Source organism: Nicotiana tabacum, chromosome 13 (assembly GCF_000715075.1).
Source record: "Nicotiana tabacum cultivar K326 chromosome 13, ASM71507v2, whole genome shotgun sequence".
NCBI classification, from domain to species: domain Eukaryota; kingdom Viridiplantae; phylum Streptophyta; class Magnoliopsida; order Solanales; family Solanaceae; genus Nicotiana; species Nicotiana tabacum.
This window is the reverse complement of record NC_134092.1, coordinates 112,970,638-112,989,756: the sequence shown is the minus strand read 5'-3', so window position 1 is coordinate 112,989,756 and position 19,119 is coordinate 112,970,638. Positions and strand designations below refer to the sequence as shown.

The 19,119-nt window shown below is 36.6% G+C and overlaps 2 protein-coding genes across 3 annotated transcripts; one reads left to right on the top strand and one right to left on the bottom strand.

Moving 5' to 3' along the window:
- The first annotated feature begins 222 nt into the window (after positions 1 to 222).
- On the top strand, positions 223 to 11,760 carry LOC107762934 (translation initiation factor eIF-2B subunit beta-like). 2 transcript variants are annotated; one of them, XM_016581325.2, is made up of 11 exons: positions 223 to 537; positions 635 to 706; positions 780 to 934; positions 2,221 to 2,508; positions 2,772 to 2,901; positions 5,432 to 5,539; positions 5,673 to 5,775; positions 5,857 to 5,982; positions 9,613 to 9,806; positions 10,414 to 10,544; positions 10,652 to 11,760. In XM_016581325.2, exons 2-10 carry the CDS (start codon positions 654 to 656, stop codon positions 10,502 to 10,504), a joined length of 1,248 nt encoding a protein of 415 aa, XP_016436811.2. In that variant the 5' UTR covers positions 223 to 537; positions 635 to 653; the 3' UTR covers positions 10,505 to 10,544; positions 10,652 to 11,760.
- Positions 11,761 to 12,164: 404 nt separating this feature from the next.
- LOC107762935 (F-box protein SKIP5) lies at positions 12,165 to 17,163 on the bottom strand. The gene is made up of 5 exons (XM_016581326.2): positions 17,014 to 17,163; positions 14,057 to 14,201; positions 13,899 to 13,977; positions 13,211 to 13,269; positions 12,165 to 12,702 (listed from the first exon to the last, which is right to left on the bottom strand). The coding sequence occupies exons 1-5, from the start codon at positions 17,123 to 17,125 to the stop codon at positions 12,309 to 12,311; spliced, it is 789 nt and encodes a 262-aa protein (XP_016436812.1). The 5' UTR covers positions 17,126 to 17,163; the 3' UTR covers positions 12,165 to 12,308.
- Between the last annotated feature and the right edge of the window lie 1,956 nt (positions 17,164 to 19,119).

Sequence of the window (19,119 nt, the reverse complement as noted above, 5' to 3'; positions counted from 1 at the left end):
ATGACACCGCTTACACCAAGGTGCATCCGCCCTGTATGTGACATATATGTCAAGGGTTCGAACCGTGAAAGCAATCACTAATGTTTGTATTGGAGTATGTTATCTACGTCACAACCCTTGGAGTATTGATTCATCCGGGACACTGCGTGGTGCTTTGTGCGCTAAAATATCTTTTTGTTTTCATGTAAATATTGTAAATATCCCTTGTTTTGCAATCTAAATATTGTAGCACTACGGCATACAATGGGATGGACAAAAACTCTCCATTCTGAACTAAAGGTCTCCATTCGTAATTATTTTTTTTCCCTTCTGTAAATTTCTAAATGCACGCAACAGAGCTATTGTACAACGTGCACCAGTGCTTGTACGTCAATTTGTCCGGCATTTGGATCCAAATTGGTAAGGCAAGTAGGCAAACACCAATTCACTACTTCAATCTATAAACCAAAAAGAAAACAGATTACTCTACAACACGGACACCCCTCTCTCAGGCCACTGCCGAGCACAATCCCCGAGCTCCAATCACATCAGTAAACGGTACTCTTCTGCTGTAATTACTTTGATTATCCATAATTCTCGAATTACTTACACTTTTTTTGTTTCGAAATCAATGTTTTTGTTTCTGTAATTTTAGGTGTAAATTGAACAAGAATATGCCAGACATGAATACCCTAGTGAATGACTTCATAATCAAGCTTAAGAAACGGTATTCCTCTCTCTCTCTCTCTCTCTCTGTGTGTGTGTGTGATAATAAACTTTTTCTGGTATGTATTGAATAGGAAAATCGAGGGTTCAAAGGCAACAGCAAAATTGACAGCGGAAGTGCTACGCTCGTGCATATCGCAGCAGAGACTTCCTCACACTAACCAGGCTGCGGCACTCATTGACGCAATCAGAACTATTGGGGAGAAGTTGATTGCTGCCAATCCAGTAGGTATAAACTTTTACTTCTCCTTTTTATCCTTTCCGTTACTGCTCTTGAGGTGCATTTGAAGAATTGAAAACTAAAATTATTAATTAATAAAAGTGTCACGTATCAAACAGTTTAAGGTTTTCGGATGAGGAGGTTCACACAATTCAATATGGTATTAGATCACGATAGGTTTTGCGTTCAGAGTTTCACCATTGCTTATAAATAGTTGCACGTGTTGGTCCAAGAAAAATAATCAAACTCACACAAGGATGTCTGTTGAAGAAGAAAAATAAATAAATAAAAGTGTCACCTTTCAAATGAATTAAACTTTTAAATGAGGTGGTTCACACAATTAAACATTGAGCGTGTGTTGTGCTCTTTAGAAATCTTTTGAATTTATATGTTTGTTATTATATCAATGACTAGATCAACTAAGTCTCGATCCTGCTTACTGGGATTAAATATATGAATTATTAGCAGCCATTCTGCTTCATATAATCCCACAATTTGATAATTTCTTTTTGTTTGGGATAAGTTGAAAGTGGTTTGATAACTGAAAAATTGATAACAGGAGATAATCTAAAAAGTAAGAATCTGGGATGTAGTGAGAAAACCAGTTACCCTGTTACCGTTGAAGCTAGTAGTCCATCTCTCCTTGTCGCTCAGCTCCTTCATTCTTGGCTAGTTTGTGGTAGATTGTTTTAGGGCATTTCCAGTAGATTCTAGAATTCAGCTACCTCTCACTCTCTAACTGCTGCAAGTTCCTCCTGGATTCACTGCACTGTCATCTCCCTCTGCATACCTGAAAATCTGAAAGAACATTTTTTTTCATTAACTTTTTGTGCAATATTCAGTATGATGTAAATAGTATGTTAGGAGATTATTTACAAACTTTATTTAGCTCAACATCTTTTGCCCAAAAAAATACCCAGACACAGATCAACTAATATTATCAGGTGAAGTGAGAGAGTAAATATATTTTGGAAAATCTATTAAAGAATTCCAGGATTACTTACTCTGGGAACTAGAATTCTTATGAGAGCAGCTGATACCTAGACTGTAGTTATTACCAATAGTTAGGGTGAGTGTTTCCTTTCAAAAGAGAAGAAAAAGGACAAGGATCATATTGAATAAATCTGCTAATATTTTGATCGAAGGGCTTATGATTGCTAGTTAGAAATTAATGTAGTTAATATTTCAATTTCTTATCCTGGAGGAGTTTATTTTTCATGTTTCTTCTTCTAGATGTCCTTTTTTTTTCTTTTGCTAATTTAACTTTTGGTGATATCGTGTGAACTTCATCCCAGAGCTCGCCGTCGGTAACATTGTTAGGCGAGTTCTACACATTATAAGGGAAGAGGATGTGTCTTTGACCGCTGCTGCTGTTGGTGGGTTGGCTGTATTGGCTGGAAGTGATGATGAAGATGACTTCAAGCAAGATGATCATCCAGATTTATCTGCCGCAGCTGTGGCTGCTGCTTCTAGAAGCACCTTGAGACCACCTTCCTTGCAGACCCTCCTTGAAGACATCCCACAATCAACAGCTGCACCTCATACATCTTCTTCTGGTGGTGATTCTGAAGGGAAAAGCAAATGTAAGCAGTCTATAGATCATGATGTAAAACAATTTTAATGGGATAAGTTAGATATTGACATAAAACTGATTGAGGATCTTTAACACATTTGACTAATAAGTGAGTTAGCAAATTACCATGAGGCCACCAGCTGTTGTGATTGGGCTGGTGCTGTGAATGCATTTAAACACTTCATGTTGTTCTAGGAATGGTGAACTATTGGTACTGGGATTAGAAGAAATGAGTCTTGTCAGGTTGTGACTTGTTTCACATTTTCCTTGCAGCTGCTGATAAGAATACTGCGAGCAGGAAACTAAAGCATAATATCATCGAGGCTGTTAATGAACTTATTCAAGATATTGCTACTTGCCATGAACAGATTGCTGAACAAGCAGTAGAGCATATTCATCACAAGTATCTGCCTTCTCCCTCTTTGTTATTTTGCTATCAGTTTTATTTTCCCTTCATATTTATGATATTTGGTGTGGCCTTAGATCTGGTTGGGTATGATAAGTTGTCTTGCATCTTGATGGTTGTGGATCTTTGCTAGTTTTTGCCATGAAATTTCATTGACATTCAACTTAATTTTCAAATTGGCAATCAGTTTTAACAGCCATCCGTTATTCAAGGTTTTTTTCCTTTTTTTCCTCTTTGATGAGTAATTTTGTTGACAAAAGCAGCACCACAGAAGTGCTGGAATTTGTACGGCACGAGAGACTATTGCTTCTTTCTACTATACAACAATAACAATAGCAATAACTACGTCTCAATCCAATTTAGTTGGGGTAGGCTATATTGCGTCTTTCTTTACAATAAAGTCCAAGAATATCAAAATGATCTACATTGTTCATGTTACACTAGAAAGCCAAAGTCGTAAGCATCTGATTTATACTTGAGGTGCTTTCCCATCAAGACATCCAAAATTTCTTCCTTTCCTGATTATCCAAACTATTTATAGAGGAATGTTATTTCCATAAAAATGTATAGCTGCTTCCTTATCTTCCAATTTCTTCCGTTGCTTATTGCTTCCATAAGATTGCTAGACATCACCCAGTTAATATTTAATAGGCTAGTGAAAGATCTCAGATCTGCCAAGACATTGGACACTGCAGTAACAAGTGTTCCGAGGCTTCTAGAGCACCTTCACATAAATAGCATTTACTGCTCATCTGCTGTAAGTTTACTTGATTTAAACATGCTTTGTGTAAAGCATTTGGAGCAAAATACACAGATGGTGCTTTCCTCTTATTTCCTCTTCATGGCCATTGAGTAAACCTTTCAGTTCTGTTCGGTATTCTATCATAGGATTTAACAGTAAAACAGCCAATCCTCTCTGTGTGCAGGTCAGCCTAGTCTTTTGTGACCCTATATTCAAGGTTCTATTGCGTATAGTGATCAGGTTACTTTCTTATACTTGTTTCACATCCATGTGAGGAAGCAATTTTTACCATTGCATGTGATTCCTGAATTTTGAAAAACCACTAAGAAATGAAAAGTTTTAGCACCACAAGTGCATAAGTTGCATGGCGTTGTTAGCTTTGGTGGAGGAGGCCTATTTATATATAACTAAGGCAAGCTCGGAACTACCAACATCAACAACTATAACTCAATCCCCAGCTAGTTGGGGTCAGCTCAATGGACTAACGCGTAATAAAATCAGTGAAAACTGAAAAGTACTTCGCGGGTCACAGCTCATTGCTTGAAGGCTGTCCTTCCATTTCCAAAGGGTTTATATAATAAACGCCTAAAATCTGGGAACTAAAATTTATTTTAAACTGGTTGTTATAATGCATCAAGTAAATGAACTTTTATCTTTGTTTGAGCCTTTGAGGTTTATTGATAACTGCCATGCTCTTGTCAGTTATCTATGGTTATTGATCTATAGGAATGACAAGCAGAACCTGCTCAAAATGTTCGATATGTGAAGTCTTCATTGTTCAGCATTCTTGGTTTTTGCCTTGCATTTGGTTGCAACCAGAAACAATCACCATTATTTGGTGCAACACTAGTATCTTTGTGTATTTATCTTTCTTTCCTTGTTTTTTTGACCTGTCAAGTTCATATTTACTTATCCAATCGCATAGCGTGGGTTTGTTACCCAAGTGGGGGCATTAAAATGAGGGGGACAAGTATAAATTCTTTCTCAAAACATTAGTTATCCAATTACAATGTAATAACCTTCTACTGATTTTTTATTTATAATGACCTTCTGATAAAACTTTAGCCAGTGTAACCCTCAGGGGTTGGCCTGGTGGCAATTGACTTGAGCCTTGGGGTTTGCTCCCTTTCAAGGTCTCAAGTTCGAAACCCACTGGGTGCAAACAATTTCTGAGGGCCATCGGACTGGGTAAAACCTGAATTAACCGTGGTGCACTTGCGGAAAACTCCTTGCCGAGGGCCAGTGCACCCCCGGGATTAGTCGGGGCTCAAAGAGACTCGGACACCCGGTGCAAAATCAAAAAAAAAAACTTTAGCCAGTGTCTTATGTTAAGCCTGCCACTTGGATATGTTATTTTATATCGAGTATAAACCTATTCGTGTAGGACTGTCAATTAAATTGTCAGAAACCAATTTGTGAGATTTGCTTTAGTAACAATATTTTCATTTATCATGAAAATGGAAGCAATTTCAACCCATTATCTCCCCGCTACCCGGGGATCATATTAGTAGTGGCTATTTAGAACTATGATGGTCTATGGTAGCCCCTATACATCAGTCCTGCAAACTAAAAGCATAGGACTGACACATAAAGGGAGCCCTACTATCACTTCAAAGTTATTTTCAAATGCAGTATATAGTTTTCTTGAAAAGTTGTTTGCTATTTCTAGTAGTTGTCTACTGATTTGAAAAGTATCGATGTTTGATGTTTTTCCTCTGATCCAGTTACATGCGTTCCAACTCTTTCTTCGCCTATTAATTGTTGTCCCTTCCTACTTTATTCCAGTGAGGTAATCTTAACTTTAGGCAATTCAAGAACAGTGATGGAATTTCTCTGTGCTGCAAAGGAAAAGAAGAGATCTTTCCGGGTTTTTGTGGCTGAGGGTGCCCCAAGGTTGTAGAAGTGGCTTATTTTTTATGGTTAAGTGTTGTAATACTGTATAGTTTCCGTAATTTCCTTTCTTTTTTTTAAAAAGAAATTCTGCTCCTTCTACTAGTTTGATTGTTCCTCCTTGGTTTTACTTAAGGTATCAGGGGCATGCCCTTGCAAAAGAATTGGTTGCAAGGGGCCTACAGACCACAGTGATCACTGATTCTGCTATTTTTGCAATGATCTCAAGAGTCAACATGGTATGTCTGTGCTGTGACTTCTTACATTTAATTATGAGGCCCTAGTCCTTTTACCTGAATTCTGATATTTCCTATGAAAAGGTTGTTGTTGGAGCCCACGCTGTCATGGCCAATGGTGGGGTTATTGCACCTGTTGGAATGAACATGGTGGCTCTAGCAGCTCAAAGGCATGCTGTTCCTTTTGTTGTTCTTGCAGGCACTCACAAGGTATTTTAGCATCACTAAGGCACTGGTCTCTACCTTCAGGAAATAAATGTATTTTACCCTTCCTAGTCTTATTTAAGAATTAAAGAGCTAAATTAAAGAGCTAATTCCATATAACAACAACAATTACACCTCAGTCCCAAAAACAAGTTAGGGTCGGCTGTATGGATCCTCCCTTCATTCTTCTGTGTAGATTGTGTAAATATTGCAATCTTCTGTGCAGTCCTTGTAGCCTAGAATGTGTTTTTGATACTGCAGTATTAGCCCTCTGGTTTTGCCTCTGAATTTTGATGGATAAGAAGTATTTGATTTAAGTAGGACCTTACTTGGAAATAACTAATAAGCATGAGAAGTGCCTTCACTGGTCAAAAGCATCATTGGGACCATGAAGTGCTATAATTAGACTAAGGCAGAACGGAAAGTAGTTGTCTTGCTTTGATTTTGTATCAATAAAAGGTTGAGAGCATTTCTTAGAAAAACTTTGAAGAGATCATTTCGGCAGCTGGAGTGTCCTAAAAAAAGGTTAATGTTCACTATTTAACAGTGTTGCCTATGCAAAAGGATGCGAATGAGCAGATCAGTAAATGCAATTTTGCATTTTGGTGACATTCATCCAGTTTCGTTTCCCCTCTCATCTGCTTTATATGTTTCTGTTCTTTGTTTAGTGTTTGTATCCTTCCTTGACCTTTTGACTAAGATTTATGTCTTCTATTTTCTGATGTAATTATTTTTCTAATTTTTCGGGGTTTGACTCGTGCGATTGACTTTCATGAGATAAATAATGGAAAGTGAATTTACTCATCAGTTGATTGGGAGAACTAACACATGTTAAATATAATTTCCCTATGACTATTTGTCATTATTTTGTTTAATTTCCTATTGACAGAGGCGGATGCACGCTGTTGGAAATTTTTACTAAATATAGATAAACACTATGCTAAAATGAATAGATAAAACAGAAATGACACCGCTTGACAAAGAATGCTTCATGGCTTGCTGGTTAAGCGCATAGTTTTGCTTATAGAGGTCGGAGGTTTGAACCTCAACTTGGACTTTCTTTTTGGCAGATATTGTGCGAGCCTCCTATTGTAAAAAATTGTGGTTAAGTAGAATAGAACCCTAGACCTCTTCTAGCTTAAGACTCAACTAAACCAATGGGCCAACACTCTTTCTTGTCTACAAAAGTGATAATAAGTACTCAAAAGTTAAAAAAGAAAGAAAGACTTTTGGAACTTGTGATAGAAAACAACCCATATATATTTGTGTGGCTATAAATCATCCCATTAAGGGTAAAATGAGAAGTTTAAATTTAAATTGTTTCTTAAGATAGAAAGATATCATTCTTTTTGGGATAGACTAAAAAAGAAAGTGCATCACATAAACTGGGACGACGGAGTATATATTTTCTTTGCTTATTCTCTTAGAAGATGTGGCATGGCTCATTTAAGATGTTGAATGACCATAATTTAAGATGTTGAATGACCATAGGACACTGCAACCCTGTTACACTCCTTGTAAACTTACAATCTATGTTAGATTTTTCTGAGACAGTGGGAAGGAATAGGTTCTGGTAAGGTCATATCAGTTGGTAACAGGGTTGCTTGCTACTGATGGATCAAAACAATTGCTTAGCTTAGCCTGTAGTAGAATACCTGAGAGATTGAACCAGATTTTCTTAGTGTACAATTAGAAAGGTGCAAAACTGTCAACTACAAATGGACATTAAAGGTGACAAAGATAAAGAAGAGGGAAATCCACCTTTGCTAGGGTCCTCAGAACACAGGTTCAACTCAAAGACATTTATCCGTAGTCTTCTTAAAAGAGCTTAAGATTGAAATTGACACATGGACTAGAATTTATTGCAACTATGGAAACACCATCAGACCTAAGAATACTCAGTCAGCAGAGCTGCAAATGGATCGCTTGAGGTCGAATCTGTTAATGCTTGCTTTAAGACAAGGTATTACTTGACCTTCACAGAGTTGAAGAGAATAATTTGAATGAGTTATAACATTTGTGCTTAGAATATATACATTTACACAATGGTGGAAAGTTGTGAAAAGAGTATAAGGATGTCACATCAAACTCAAAATAATAAAATGCAACACTCATATACATTACTTGAGACTTTCTGAGATTGGTAAACATTACCAATTTAGGAAGTCGTCATTTTTCTTTGATTCCAACCAAATGGGAAGAAGGAAGTACTTGAGAAATGGAATGCTCAAATGTTACTACATTGCTTTTGTAGAAATTCTCATTAATGATTAAACTAGAAATGCAAAATCCACTTTTACAATTCTCAACCTTCAGGATTGGTTGATTTATTTCCTGTTCTTAAAAATTGTTTGTGAACTTGTTCTTTTGCAATTCTTTGTTTTTATTCTTTGTTGTGTCACAAATGGTCCTCTTTTTGTAGTTTTCTTTTCCCCGTTTAGAAGGAAATTTGTATAAAACCAATGGTTTGAGCTCTAGTTCAGGCCAAATGCTCAGATTAGTGCTGAGCTTGCAATTCAAGCCAAGCCTATTCAGTATCCACTATATTCACAGTCAAGCTTGAACAACTAGTGAATCTTAATCAACTCGCATTGAACTGAGGCTTGAATGCATACCACCTTATTCAGTTGAAGTAAGATTGGTTCCAGAGCTACTAGGGGACACTTAATATTAGTTGACACATTTTGGCTTCCAAATTTTGTACTTTATTATCCACCTAATTGCTCGGCATCCAGTGGGAAACTCGAAAAGGAGTGGGCTCTATTTTCTAGCTAAATGAAGTCACCGGGACAGTAGGATTAATGATCTTAATCCTCCATCCTAGTCAGTATGAGAATATTCTTACTTTGATATTCTTCCATCATAGTCACTGCCGCTCAGTCTCCTCCACTACCAAGTATCAACTATAATACTACCATGCCACATCTTGGCTCCTCAATCCTCACTACCTTAGGACCTCTAACATAAGCATAAATTTAATGTTCGAGTCATGCCACTATTAATTTCCAGGCCCATAGCGTGATTAACAGTGATGATTAAAGAACTACTCTATGTATGTCATGGTAGGCCAGCAGCAACTATGGTTGTTCTTGGGGATTATGATAGTCCAGTCCAGAAAGATAATGAATATATCTCACAAGTTGTGTCGCGATTAATAAGATGAAACTGGAACCTGAGACATGAAGTTTTATGGGGAAAGGAAACTGGTTTTGTATTCAACTACCATAAAGAGCCATAAATTTTACAAATGCTCACTGAAACCTTGCAAAGTAGTAAGAACCATAAAACTTCCATCTCGAAAGAAATATATCATAGATTTGAAGCATCATATTGTGGTATTTAGATTTGAAGAAAATTGCATACCTATTGACATGGACAAAATAAACAAGACTTATAAATTGGAACCTGAGTGCATGAAGTATGAAGAAGGCAGATAAACAAGTCACGCTATCACTGTAAGACATGGGTTATGTTAAAATACTAAATTACTACTTAGTAGTGATTTCTTGACATTCTTGTAGTTGATGGAAGGAAAGACCATAAATATTGGTGAACTTTTTTCTTAAGGTCAAATATCTTTTCACTGCATCTACTTCAACTGAGAATCATTTGTTTAACGACTTGTTTGTGCAACAGTTGTGTCCTTTGTATCCGCACAATCCTGAAGTCTTGCTAAATGAATTGAAGTCACCAGCTGAGCTGCTGGATTTTGGAGAATTCTCGGATTGCCTGGACTTTGGGAGCAGCTCTGGTTCCCCTCTACTTCATGTTGTTAATCCTGCATTTGATTACGTGCCACCAAATCTTGTTAGTTTGTTTATAACAGACACGTAAGTTCCCCTTACTATTAGTTTTTTTGTGAATGTATCTCTTCGTGTAATGTTACTCCTTGGTGAATGCTAATTGATGGTGATGTAACCCAATCTTAATATGCATGAGATAAATTTATAACTCAATCTACTTAAAAACAAGAAGAAATATACCTGGGAAATCTGTCTGATTAATTGACAGTACAAACTAATAGGTGTATGAAATATTTTACCTTCTTATATTTTAATTCTTAAAATATAGTGGGTTGCTCTATTGGTGAGCACCCTCCACTTCCAACCAAGAGGTTGTGAGTTCGAGTCACCCCAAGAGCAAGGTGGGGAGTTCTTGGAGGGAGGGAACCGAGGATCTATCGGAAACAGCCTCTCTACCCCAGGGTAGGGGTAAGGTCTGCGTACGCACTACCCTCCCCAGACCCCACTAGTGGGATTATACTGGGTTGTTGTTGTTGTTGTATATTTTAATTCTTAACATGTTCCCTTTATGGCAATATGGAATCATATAACAGTATTTGCAACACTGGTTAGGTGATATTTTATTAGTTTGTTTTCTTTTCTATTCTCCCTTTTTATTTTTAAAAATTGGGCCTATTCTCTCTTGCTGTTTCAGGGGTGGACATAATCCTTCATACATGTACCGGCTCATAGCTGACTATTATTCTGCTGATGATTTTGTGGTGAAACAGAGTTCGATTTCTTGAAATAGTATCAAGCTTCGGCTGTTCTATACATATTATTAAGGTAGCATTCCATTCTTTTCTTTTCTGTTTTCCTTTTCTTTGTTAAGTTTCTTAGCATCAATGCATTCCTCAGATAAGTTATGGTGTCCAAATTTTGACACTGTGTAGGCTGTAGGGCTGTGATGTAGCAACAAGGCATGAGTGTGGACTAGTTGCATGGAAGACATTTTCTTTTTTCTTTATTTATTTCATCCTCTTAATTGATTTCATATTTAAAATGTCTACTTTTTCCCCTCTTCTTTTCACTTTCTTTCGTTTCTTTATAGCAATGTGATACTGCAGCCTGGAATTGCTACTGGTCAACCATTTTTACTTTCACCTGTTCAAACTGTAGTATTGCGAAGTAGTTTGGTGGGTAGAAATGCTGTCACGGGGAAGCTAAATAAGAGAGCGAAGAACTTGAGTCGGTTTTGCAAACTTTCTGTTCTTGTGCTACACAGCCTGAAAGGACTTAATGATGTAACACCAGTTATCTGATGCAAAATGCTAACCTTGAACTCTGAAACTGTATAATTGAATATTGCTTCCAACAAGTATCATCGGCTTTGGTCTTTTTCAAAAAAAAGTATCATCGGCTTTGGCAACTCGATAATTTCAGTCTTGCTTTAGAATCCAGTTTAATTCCCTTTTAAAGGAAATCTGCAAAATATTAAGTAGTTCCTGCCCAAAGGCAGTCCCGTTTGGTATTGAATCGGCTCACTTTAGAGTATGCTACTAGCCGTTAGATTTCATTACCAACTAATCCCATACTTGATTGACATTCAGGTAACTCATTCAGCTGAACCTAAAACAAGCTGCAGGCAGGGAATGCTCTCCTGGATTCATTACAAGTACAGGATATGACCGAATTCTTCTATGAGATCGTATACCCAGATAAAGTTCCTGTAAAGACGCCTTGAACAACTGGGTTTATAGTCAAAAGGACAAGTTCAGTAACCATATTCTTTTTATCCAAGAGGTTGCACCTACATTATACTGACTGCAATAAACAGATGAAGAGAGCATCACGATTTTTGGAGTTTGTAGATTGATTCTGAGATTAGATTTGTGCTGGAGTTTTGTGATTTCGGATATGCAGAGTACTCTTTTATGGACTTGATGGCGGTTTTCCTTTGTGATATTGTTAGACAACCCGTATGCTATTGTTGACTGAAAAGTTGTGTTGAATGGTTTATTCATTCGTATTATCAACTAGAATGGTAGTATAGTTTATGCAAGAGGAATGATGAGTTTTGCACTGGATATTCAGGTTTTGTTCTATTAGGACTATACACCAGGTGGTTATTTCTAGGTATAGTTCTCACCTAATTAAATAGTGGTCTTGCGGAGAGGTTAAACCAGTTTAATCAACTCGACATCGGAAGAATAAAACGTGATCTTCACAAAACAGAGCAACTCAAAGGCCAATTTTTGTTTCAGAAAACCCATTTGATTATCTTTTGAAAAATACAACATTGACAATCTAGTAACAAAGTTTCCACTGGTTCATATCCTATTAGTATTGCAGTTACTTGCCACGTAGGCGATCTGAACGAGTTATAAATTATGACATTCAATTTTGGAAAATAGTGCTTTTTTGTAGTGAACTGCAAAGAAATGATGTTTCATAAAGAACCAAGAATTTGCAGAATGATACATTAAAAACTGAATGTAATCAGAAAAATATGTTGCAGGTTACAACAAACACCCTCACACCACTTTCCTCTTTTTCAAGACAGGTGATGAAAGGATAATGACCAATCGGAACACAAAGAAAGTAGATTAACTAACTAATTGGCAGTTCAACAGACGCAGATTGGACGGTATTCTTGTCACCACCTTCTACCTCAAACCAGAAGAAGAGTGACGTGCGAGTATAAATCACTCGTACTCGTTGCAATGAAAGTGTCCCACTGGTGAGGACAGCTTTGGCACCTCCTTCAATGCGAGTTCTCAGAACCGAAACACTATTAATACAAGTCTTGAGTGCTGATGAGACGACCTCAGAAGCACCAGCAGTACTAATAATTGCATAGGAGAGATGGTCCAGAGGATTTGACTCACACTGAAGAATGCACCCGTCAATGGTAACCCTTCCGCTCCTATGAAGCAAGCAGCAACCAAGTTCTGCCCTCACAGTCAAATTAGCCAGCTTACATGTGGACATGAACTCTAATGCACTGCTCAGAAACAAAGAACAAACATGCGTACAATGGCAAGTGAAAACAGTTCTACCTCTCAGAAAGAAAATAAAAAGTCAGTTTAACTTGTCTTGTGCAAACTTGATAATAATAGACATCTCTAAATAAATATTGCACTGATAGAACTGAATGTGAATTTTTTAGGTTCATTAAATATTGATCATAATTGCAAAAGCGTCTATTTCTCTAATTCAAGAAAGCATCTATTTAGTTTCTGCTTGTGTAGCACTCATATTTGGTACCCATCTCAGGAATAAGCTCTAAGCACCACTAGGATGAAAAATCTCCCTTTAGTAAAAAAGGTGGTATCCTAATACACCAGCTTTTTTTTAAGTTTTAAGAAGAGTAATGATCAATCTAATGTCCCAGTAGAGAAAATCAATTTCGAATAAGAAACTTCTATGTTTCAGCAACAAAATATAAGTTTTATACCAAGGTTCACAAAGAACAGAAAAATAAGAAAAAGAGCGATGAAGGTCTCACAAACCTGTCTGAACTGCGGGAGCAAATAAGCGTTGTATCATCAGGACTCTCACCTGCGCCAATCTGTAAAAAGGAGATTGAGGTAGTGGAAGACTAGCGCTGCTAATCTTAGATAATTACACATACATTTATTTTTCTCTCATGGTATATGCAAAGGGAGAAAACCTTGACTAAGTGCATCATATATGTTAACCATCTAGCGCTGACCAGTTAGCCCCCTTCCCTTCCCCCCCCCCCCCCCAAATAATTCTCTCCTCCTCCTCCTTGTTCTTCTTCTTCTTCTTCTTCTTCTTCTCCTTCGTCTTTATTTTTTCTTTTTGATTTGGGTGTGTGTGTGTTTCTTTTAGGTAGCAAATGAGATCAATAAGAAATAGACAAAGTAGACATAGACAGTGTCCGAATGTGTCACATTTGGACTTCAACAAGTCTGAGCTGCTGCTACACCAGGTAATATTGTATTGCCGTCATACATCCAATGTGTTTACATAACTATTATATGTATTCATGTACTCAAAATACAATCCACAAACCAAAATAAGAACTCTCTGAGTGGGAATAGCTATGAGTTCACATAAAGTTATAGCTTTGAAATATCTCTCCGAGACCTCACGAGACAGTAAAACATCAAATGGTCCAGCATCTTGTAGGCATTATGTATGTAAAGTAATCTGAGGTTAATTTTTTGAAGTTACCAGGCAAAGTGGCTTTTCAATCTTAATATTTGACACACGATGGCTGCCTCCTGCTGCAACAAGTATAGTGTCCCCAGGCCTGAACAACATTCAGGTATCAGGTCAGCTTGTAAGACCAAGACCAGAACAGAGAAAGAAAAATGGATAAAATTGCAAACCTTGCAGCAGAGACAGCTATCTCAATGTTAGGATAGACCCCAGGTTGAGACAAATCTTTTGCAGAACGATCTACTCGCAACCAAAGCTGAGGATGACATGCCAAGAATCGCCATCTGTGGCAAACGAGGGCGGTGTTATACCGATCTGCAACTCAACAGCAAGTTGTGACAGAAAAGAATCACATAGCACCATAATGTGTTCTACACTAAAGTCTAAAAATAGATTCATCCAGAGCATACCAGGCAAATGAATCACAGTGCACACTCGCCAAAACAAACCTCACCTCCCAAATAAAAAGGAAAAACTAATAGCACATCAAATAACCACCAATAAAATAAGTCATAAAACTAAGATTGATCTCATGTTTGATAATATATGAAATGAAGATTGCTTTAACAGTGGTGCGGCCGCTTTGAAACTACTACTTGGTGCCTAACAAGGATCTGGGGTCACATATGAGCCATTAGCTCCTTTTTAAACAAGTAATGATAAGATCTCTTAAATTCACGTGCCACCATAAGATTATTTACACTATACAAGCATTGAAACAGAAGTAGAAGCATATGTTGAACTGTTCACCTATATATTCCTACATCGGCATTGAACTATAGGAGAAGGTTTCTCTGACAGATATCGTTACCTAATGTGATGGCTGAAAGAGAGGGAGAGAAACATAAGCTTCTCCTCACATTAGGATCTTGGACATGAACTCTACCTGACCAATCACCAATGAATGTGAATACTCTCGCGTATCTGATCAAAAAATATTGAGGAACTTGCCAAAGATAGATATAGGAGTTTTCTTGAGATCATAATGCTCGTTTCTCCTCACGTTCTCATGCCGAATCATTTCAAGAACTCCGGCAGCTACCATAGAGAGTATAAAAATGACCAGGCGTAATACCGATTCTCTACAGCTTGTGAATCCCCATGTGTAGCCAGTGAACTTTTGCGGAAAGGGGTACCAATGTATGACACGGTCATCATCCCCTTTGTGCGAAAGTTCACTGGCCATGGGGATTCACTAGCTGTAAAGAATCGGTATACTATCGGTATAGTCCTGGTCATTTCTAAATTCTCTATGGTAGCTGTCGGAGTTCCAGAAATGATTCAGCTCGAGAATGTGAGGAGGAACGAGTATTATGATCTCGAGACAATTCTTATGTCTATCATTTTGCAAGTTCCTCAGTATTTTTTGATCGTATACGCGAGGGTAGTCACATCCATTGGTGATTGGTCAGGTAGAGTTCTTCTATGACCAAGCTTTTGATGCGATGAGAAGCTTACGTTCCACCCTCTCTCTTTCAGCCATAACATTAGGTAACTATTGAGTACTCTAAAACAAGGGATGTTTACAACCAAAAAAAAGAATCATCGACAAAATAGGTACCCTCCATATCAAGAGAGAAGAACAAAAACGTCAAATAAAATAAAATAAAATAAAATAAAGAAAGATGATACAATCATGCCACTGTGACGGCTGGTGAATAAAAATTTAGTAATCTATAGCTACCTTTCTCAGAGAACCAATAGAACAAGAGCCAATGGCGAGCGACAGACATTTTTAATAGTTAATATAGGGAAAACCAGATTGCTTTCTTAAGTTTCAAAGCCTAAAATATATTCAGCTCTTTTTGACTCTGGCTGGAAAGAATAAACTCACAGTTCTCTAGTGCTGTGCTGTAGAACAGGTTCATATACAAGTCACATGTTTATTGTATCGATTAATTGGTTAAGCATAAGAACTTATTCCCAGCTCCCAACAGCAAACCAACCATTATTGGGTGAGTAAGGACTGACTATGATGTTATCCAACTGCAGTCAAAGCTAGGTCCCTGAACATTTATGTTGTATTTGTTGTTACAGATAAGGATCAAGTGGCCTTGAAAAATAGATTTTTCAGAAGTTAAGGACCAAGGTACACATGCACAAAAAATAAATGCCACTCATCTGAAACCTGTTAATCAACAATCAGGTAACTTGAAATGGGCATGTCTTATAAAACCAAAAAGCTAATGGATGAAAACGAATCTCGGCAGTTATCCACTTAAACATATTAACCACAAGTTCAAGCCATAACAATAAGAAGAACAAGAACTGGACTGGAAGAGACACCCAAAAATTGAACTTTAAATGAAGAAACAGTCAACTACCGTGAACCCATGGTCTCTCCGCCAAATTAGGTATTTTATGTACATATTTTTTTAAATTGGTCTAATATTATTTGCAGACACCCATGATCCAAAAAGGCTAAATGGTGCACTTGGTTGAATGCTGATTTATATACCTAGAGGTGCAGGGATCAAATCCCACTTAATACTTTTTTTTCTCTCCTTTATAGTGGTGCACCCATGTTATACAAATCCTATATCCGCCTCTGTATACTGGGATGCTAAATATGTTCACAAAAATTCAAGAAAATCCACATTAAAAAAACAAAAATGCACTAAAAAGAGACCAAAAAAATCCAATCATTGTAACTTTCAATTAATATAAACTAAGAGCTGGATTTTGCAATTCTGAACTAAAGAAACAGTGAAATTTAGCTGTAAATTAATTATGATGAAATCAATCATGGGAATTATCTATTAAGATGCTAAGATGTTAACAAAAATTCAACAAACTTCATTGAAAAAGAATTGGACTAAGAGAGACACAAAAAGATTCAACCTTTATAACCTATAGTTAACGAGAATTAAGAGTTGGGTTTTGCAAATTTGAACCAAAGAAACTGAATTAATCTGAAAACTGAAAACTGTTACAAAACATAACAATTCATTGAGAAATATAATTGAATTGGACTGAAAGAGACACAAAAATATTCAATCTTTGTAACCTTTAGTTGATTTTTAGAGTTGGGGTTTGCTAATTTGAGCCAAAGAAACTGAATTACAAAAGTATACTAGATTATTGAGAAATTGATATGAAAGAATAGGGGGCAGTAAGGTAATTATACCTGGAATTGGGGAGAGAAAACTAAAGATATGCATTAGACAGCCATCATCAAGATTGTTGATTAGAGATAATTCCTTTGAAAATCGCCTCCATTTCCTCTTCTGTTCTTCCATTCACAAAGTCAAGATTTTTGGGGGTGCTGAAATGAGAAGCAAAAAATGGGTACTTTTTTATGACGAAGACCGACAATTCTCTTGACGGACCGATTGTTGGGCTTGGGCCATAATCTTGGGCTTGCATAGTATCTGACAGCCCAATCATAAATATCAAAGTTCTTTTTTGAGCCTACAATCTTTGAGAAATCTACGCGGTATACCCGTTAACTCCATATACATTTAAAATATTTTATTTATGGGCTATTGACACCATATAACAATGCTTAACTATAATTAGCATTTTATTGGCCTTAAATTTAGTTTGGGAGTAGTAGCCCAAAATATTTGGCATTAAATAGCCTCCCCAACAGACACGATTTTACAACTCCTCAAATATAGGGGGGATTTTTAAGATTCTGTCCACGCTTCATTCTTGCACGATGTATCCCTTCAGAATCGTAACTACCCAATCGACCCTAATAAAAACAAACGCAAAAATTATATTTCCTTCACAAATAAAAAAGGATGTGAAGAGTTTTCAACAGTTATGGCAGTTGAATATCAATTTTCAAAATTCAGATTCAATAATTAGTGCTTTCTTCAAGAACAAATATCTCTATTTTTAGTTCAAAGAAATCAGTAGAAGAAGGTTTTCAATCTCTCTATATAGAAGAACATATTCAATGACTACTTTGCCGATTTTGATACAGCACGGTGGACACTAGGATAACAATAATCAATTTGTAGATTACTCAGTTGAAGGCGTGATGATTAGTACATATATTAAATTTGGTGATTTTGTTTTTATATTTTCAAAACAATTGATGGTTGACACCACAATTAATTTGATTGAAATCAAGTACAAATGCGATGATTCACCACCAATGATGATACACAATGATATGGGATTACGTGTATATATCGAGTTGAAGAAGCAAAATTATGCATTTAATGTATATCCACTGTGTTTAACAGTGAAAGAGAGAGATATGCACGCTTTTAATCGAAACGAGAAAAATTCATCTGTCTGCTTACAAATTGTCGGTACATATGATATACATAACAGTGATACACTGCAGTAGATTGGGTTTGATAACGTAAATGATCCAGAAATAATAGATTTTGATGAAACTCCAATAATAGATGATTCTCTAAATAGTACTGTTGCGGAAGGCCAACTTTATAAGGACAAGGAGACACTGATGATTATGTTAAAAAACTATGCAATTCGAAAAAAATTCAGTTTAAGGTTGATCGATCAAGTCCATCAAGGTATGAATGTTTATCTAACTTTAATAATTGTATACAATCATGAAGTTTTTATATTAATGATGCATGATAGTTTATCTAAATTTATTTACTATTGTGTAAATTTAGATGTTGTTAGATACTGCCTGATATGTGTCAATGACCGTTGCACGTGATTTTTCAAGTCTTCATCTCTAAACAAGTCAAAAAAATTTAGGATTAGAAAATTCAGTAAGGATCACACATGTTCGGCGAGGATAGATTGTTTACACAACGTGTAGCTACTGTTCCTATAATTGGAAGAATTATCTGTGATAAATATGCTGATCCTAAAATAGTATACACTGCAAAGGACATAATGAAAGACATGGAAAAATATTATGGTATTGACTTAAGCTACTGGAAGGCAAATAGATCAAAGCAAAATGCACTTTAGTTTTTCAGAGGAGACCCAAGTGATTCGTATGCAAAGTTGCTAAGATACTTATATATATATTGATGCATTCCAACCCCGGGTCGGTTGTGAGTTTGAGAAAATCGGATGAAGGACACTTCATGTATGCTTTTGTCGCATTATATGCATCAATTAAGAGATGGGAGTTTTGCAAACCTATTGTTTTGGTTGGTGGAAGCTTTCTTAAAACAACATACAGAGGGACGTTACTCACAGCTTGCTCGCAAGATGTTGGAGGTTTGTTTTAGAAAATCTCTGCTGTATTTCATTATTTATATTCATGTATATACATGTATCCCACTGTATATCA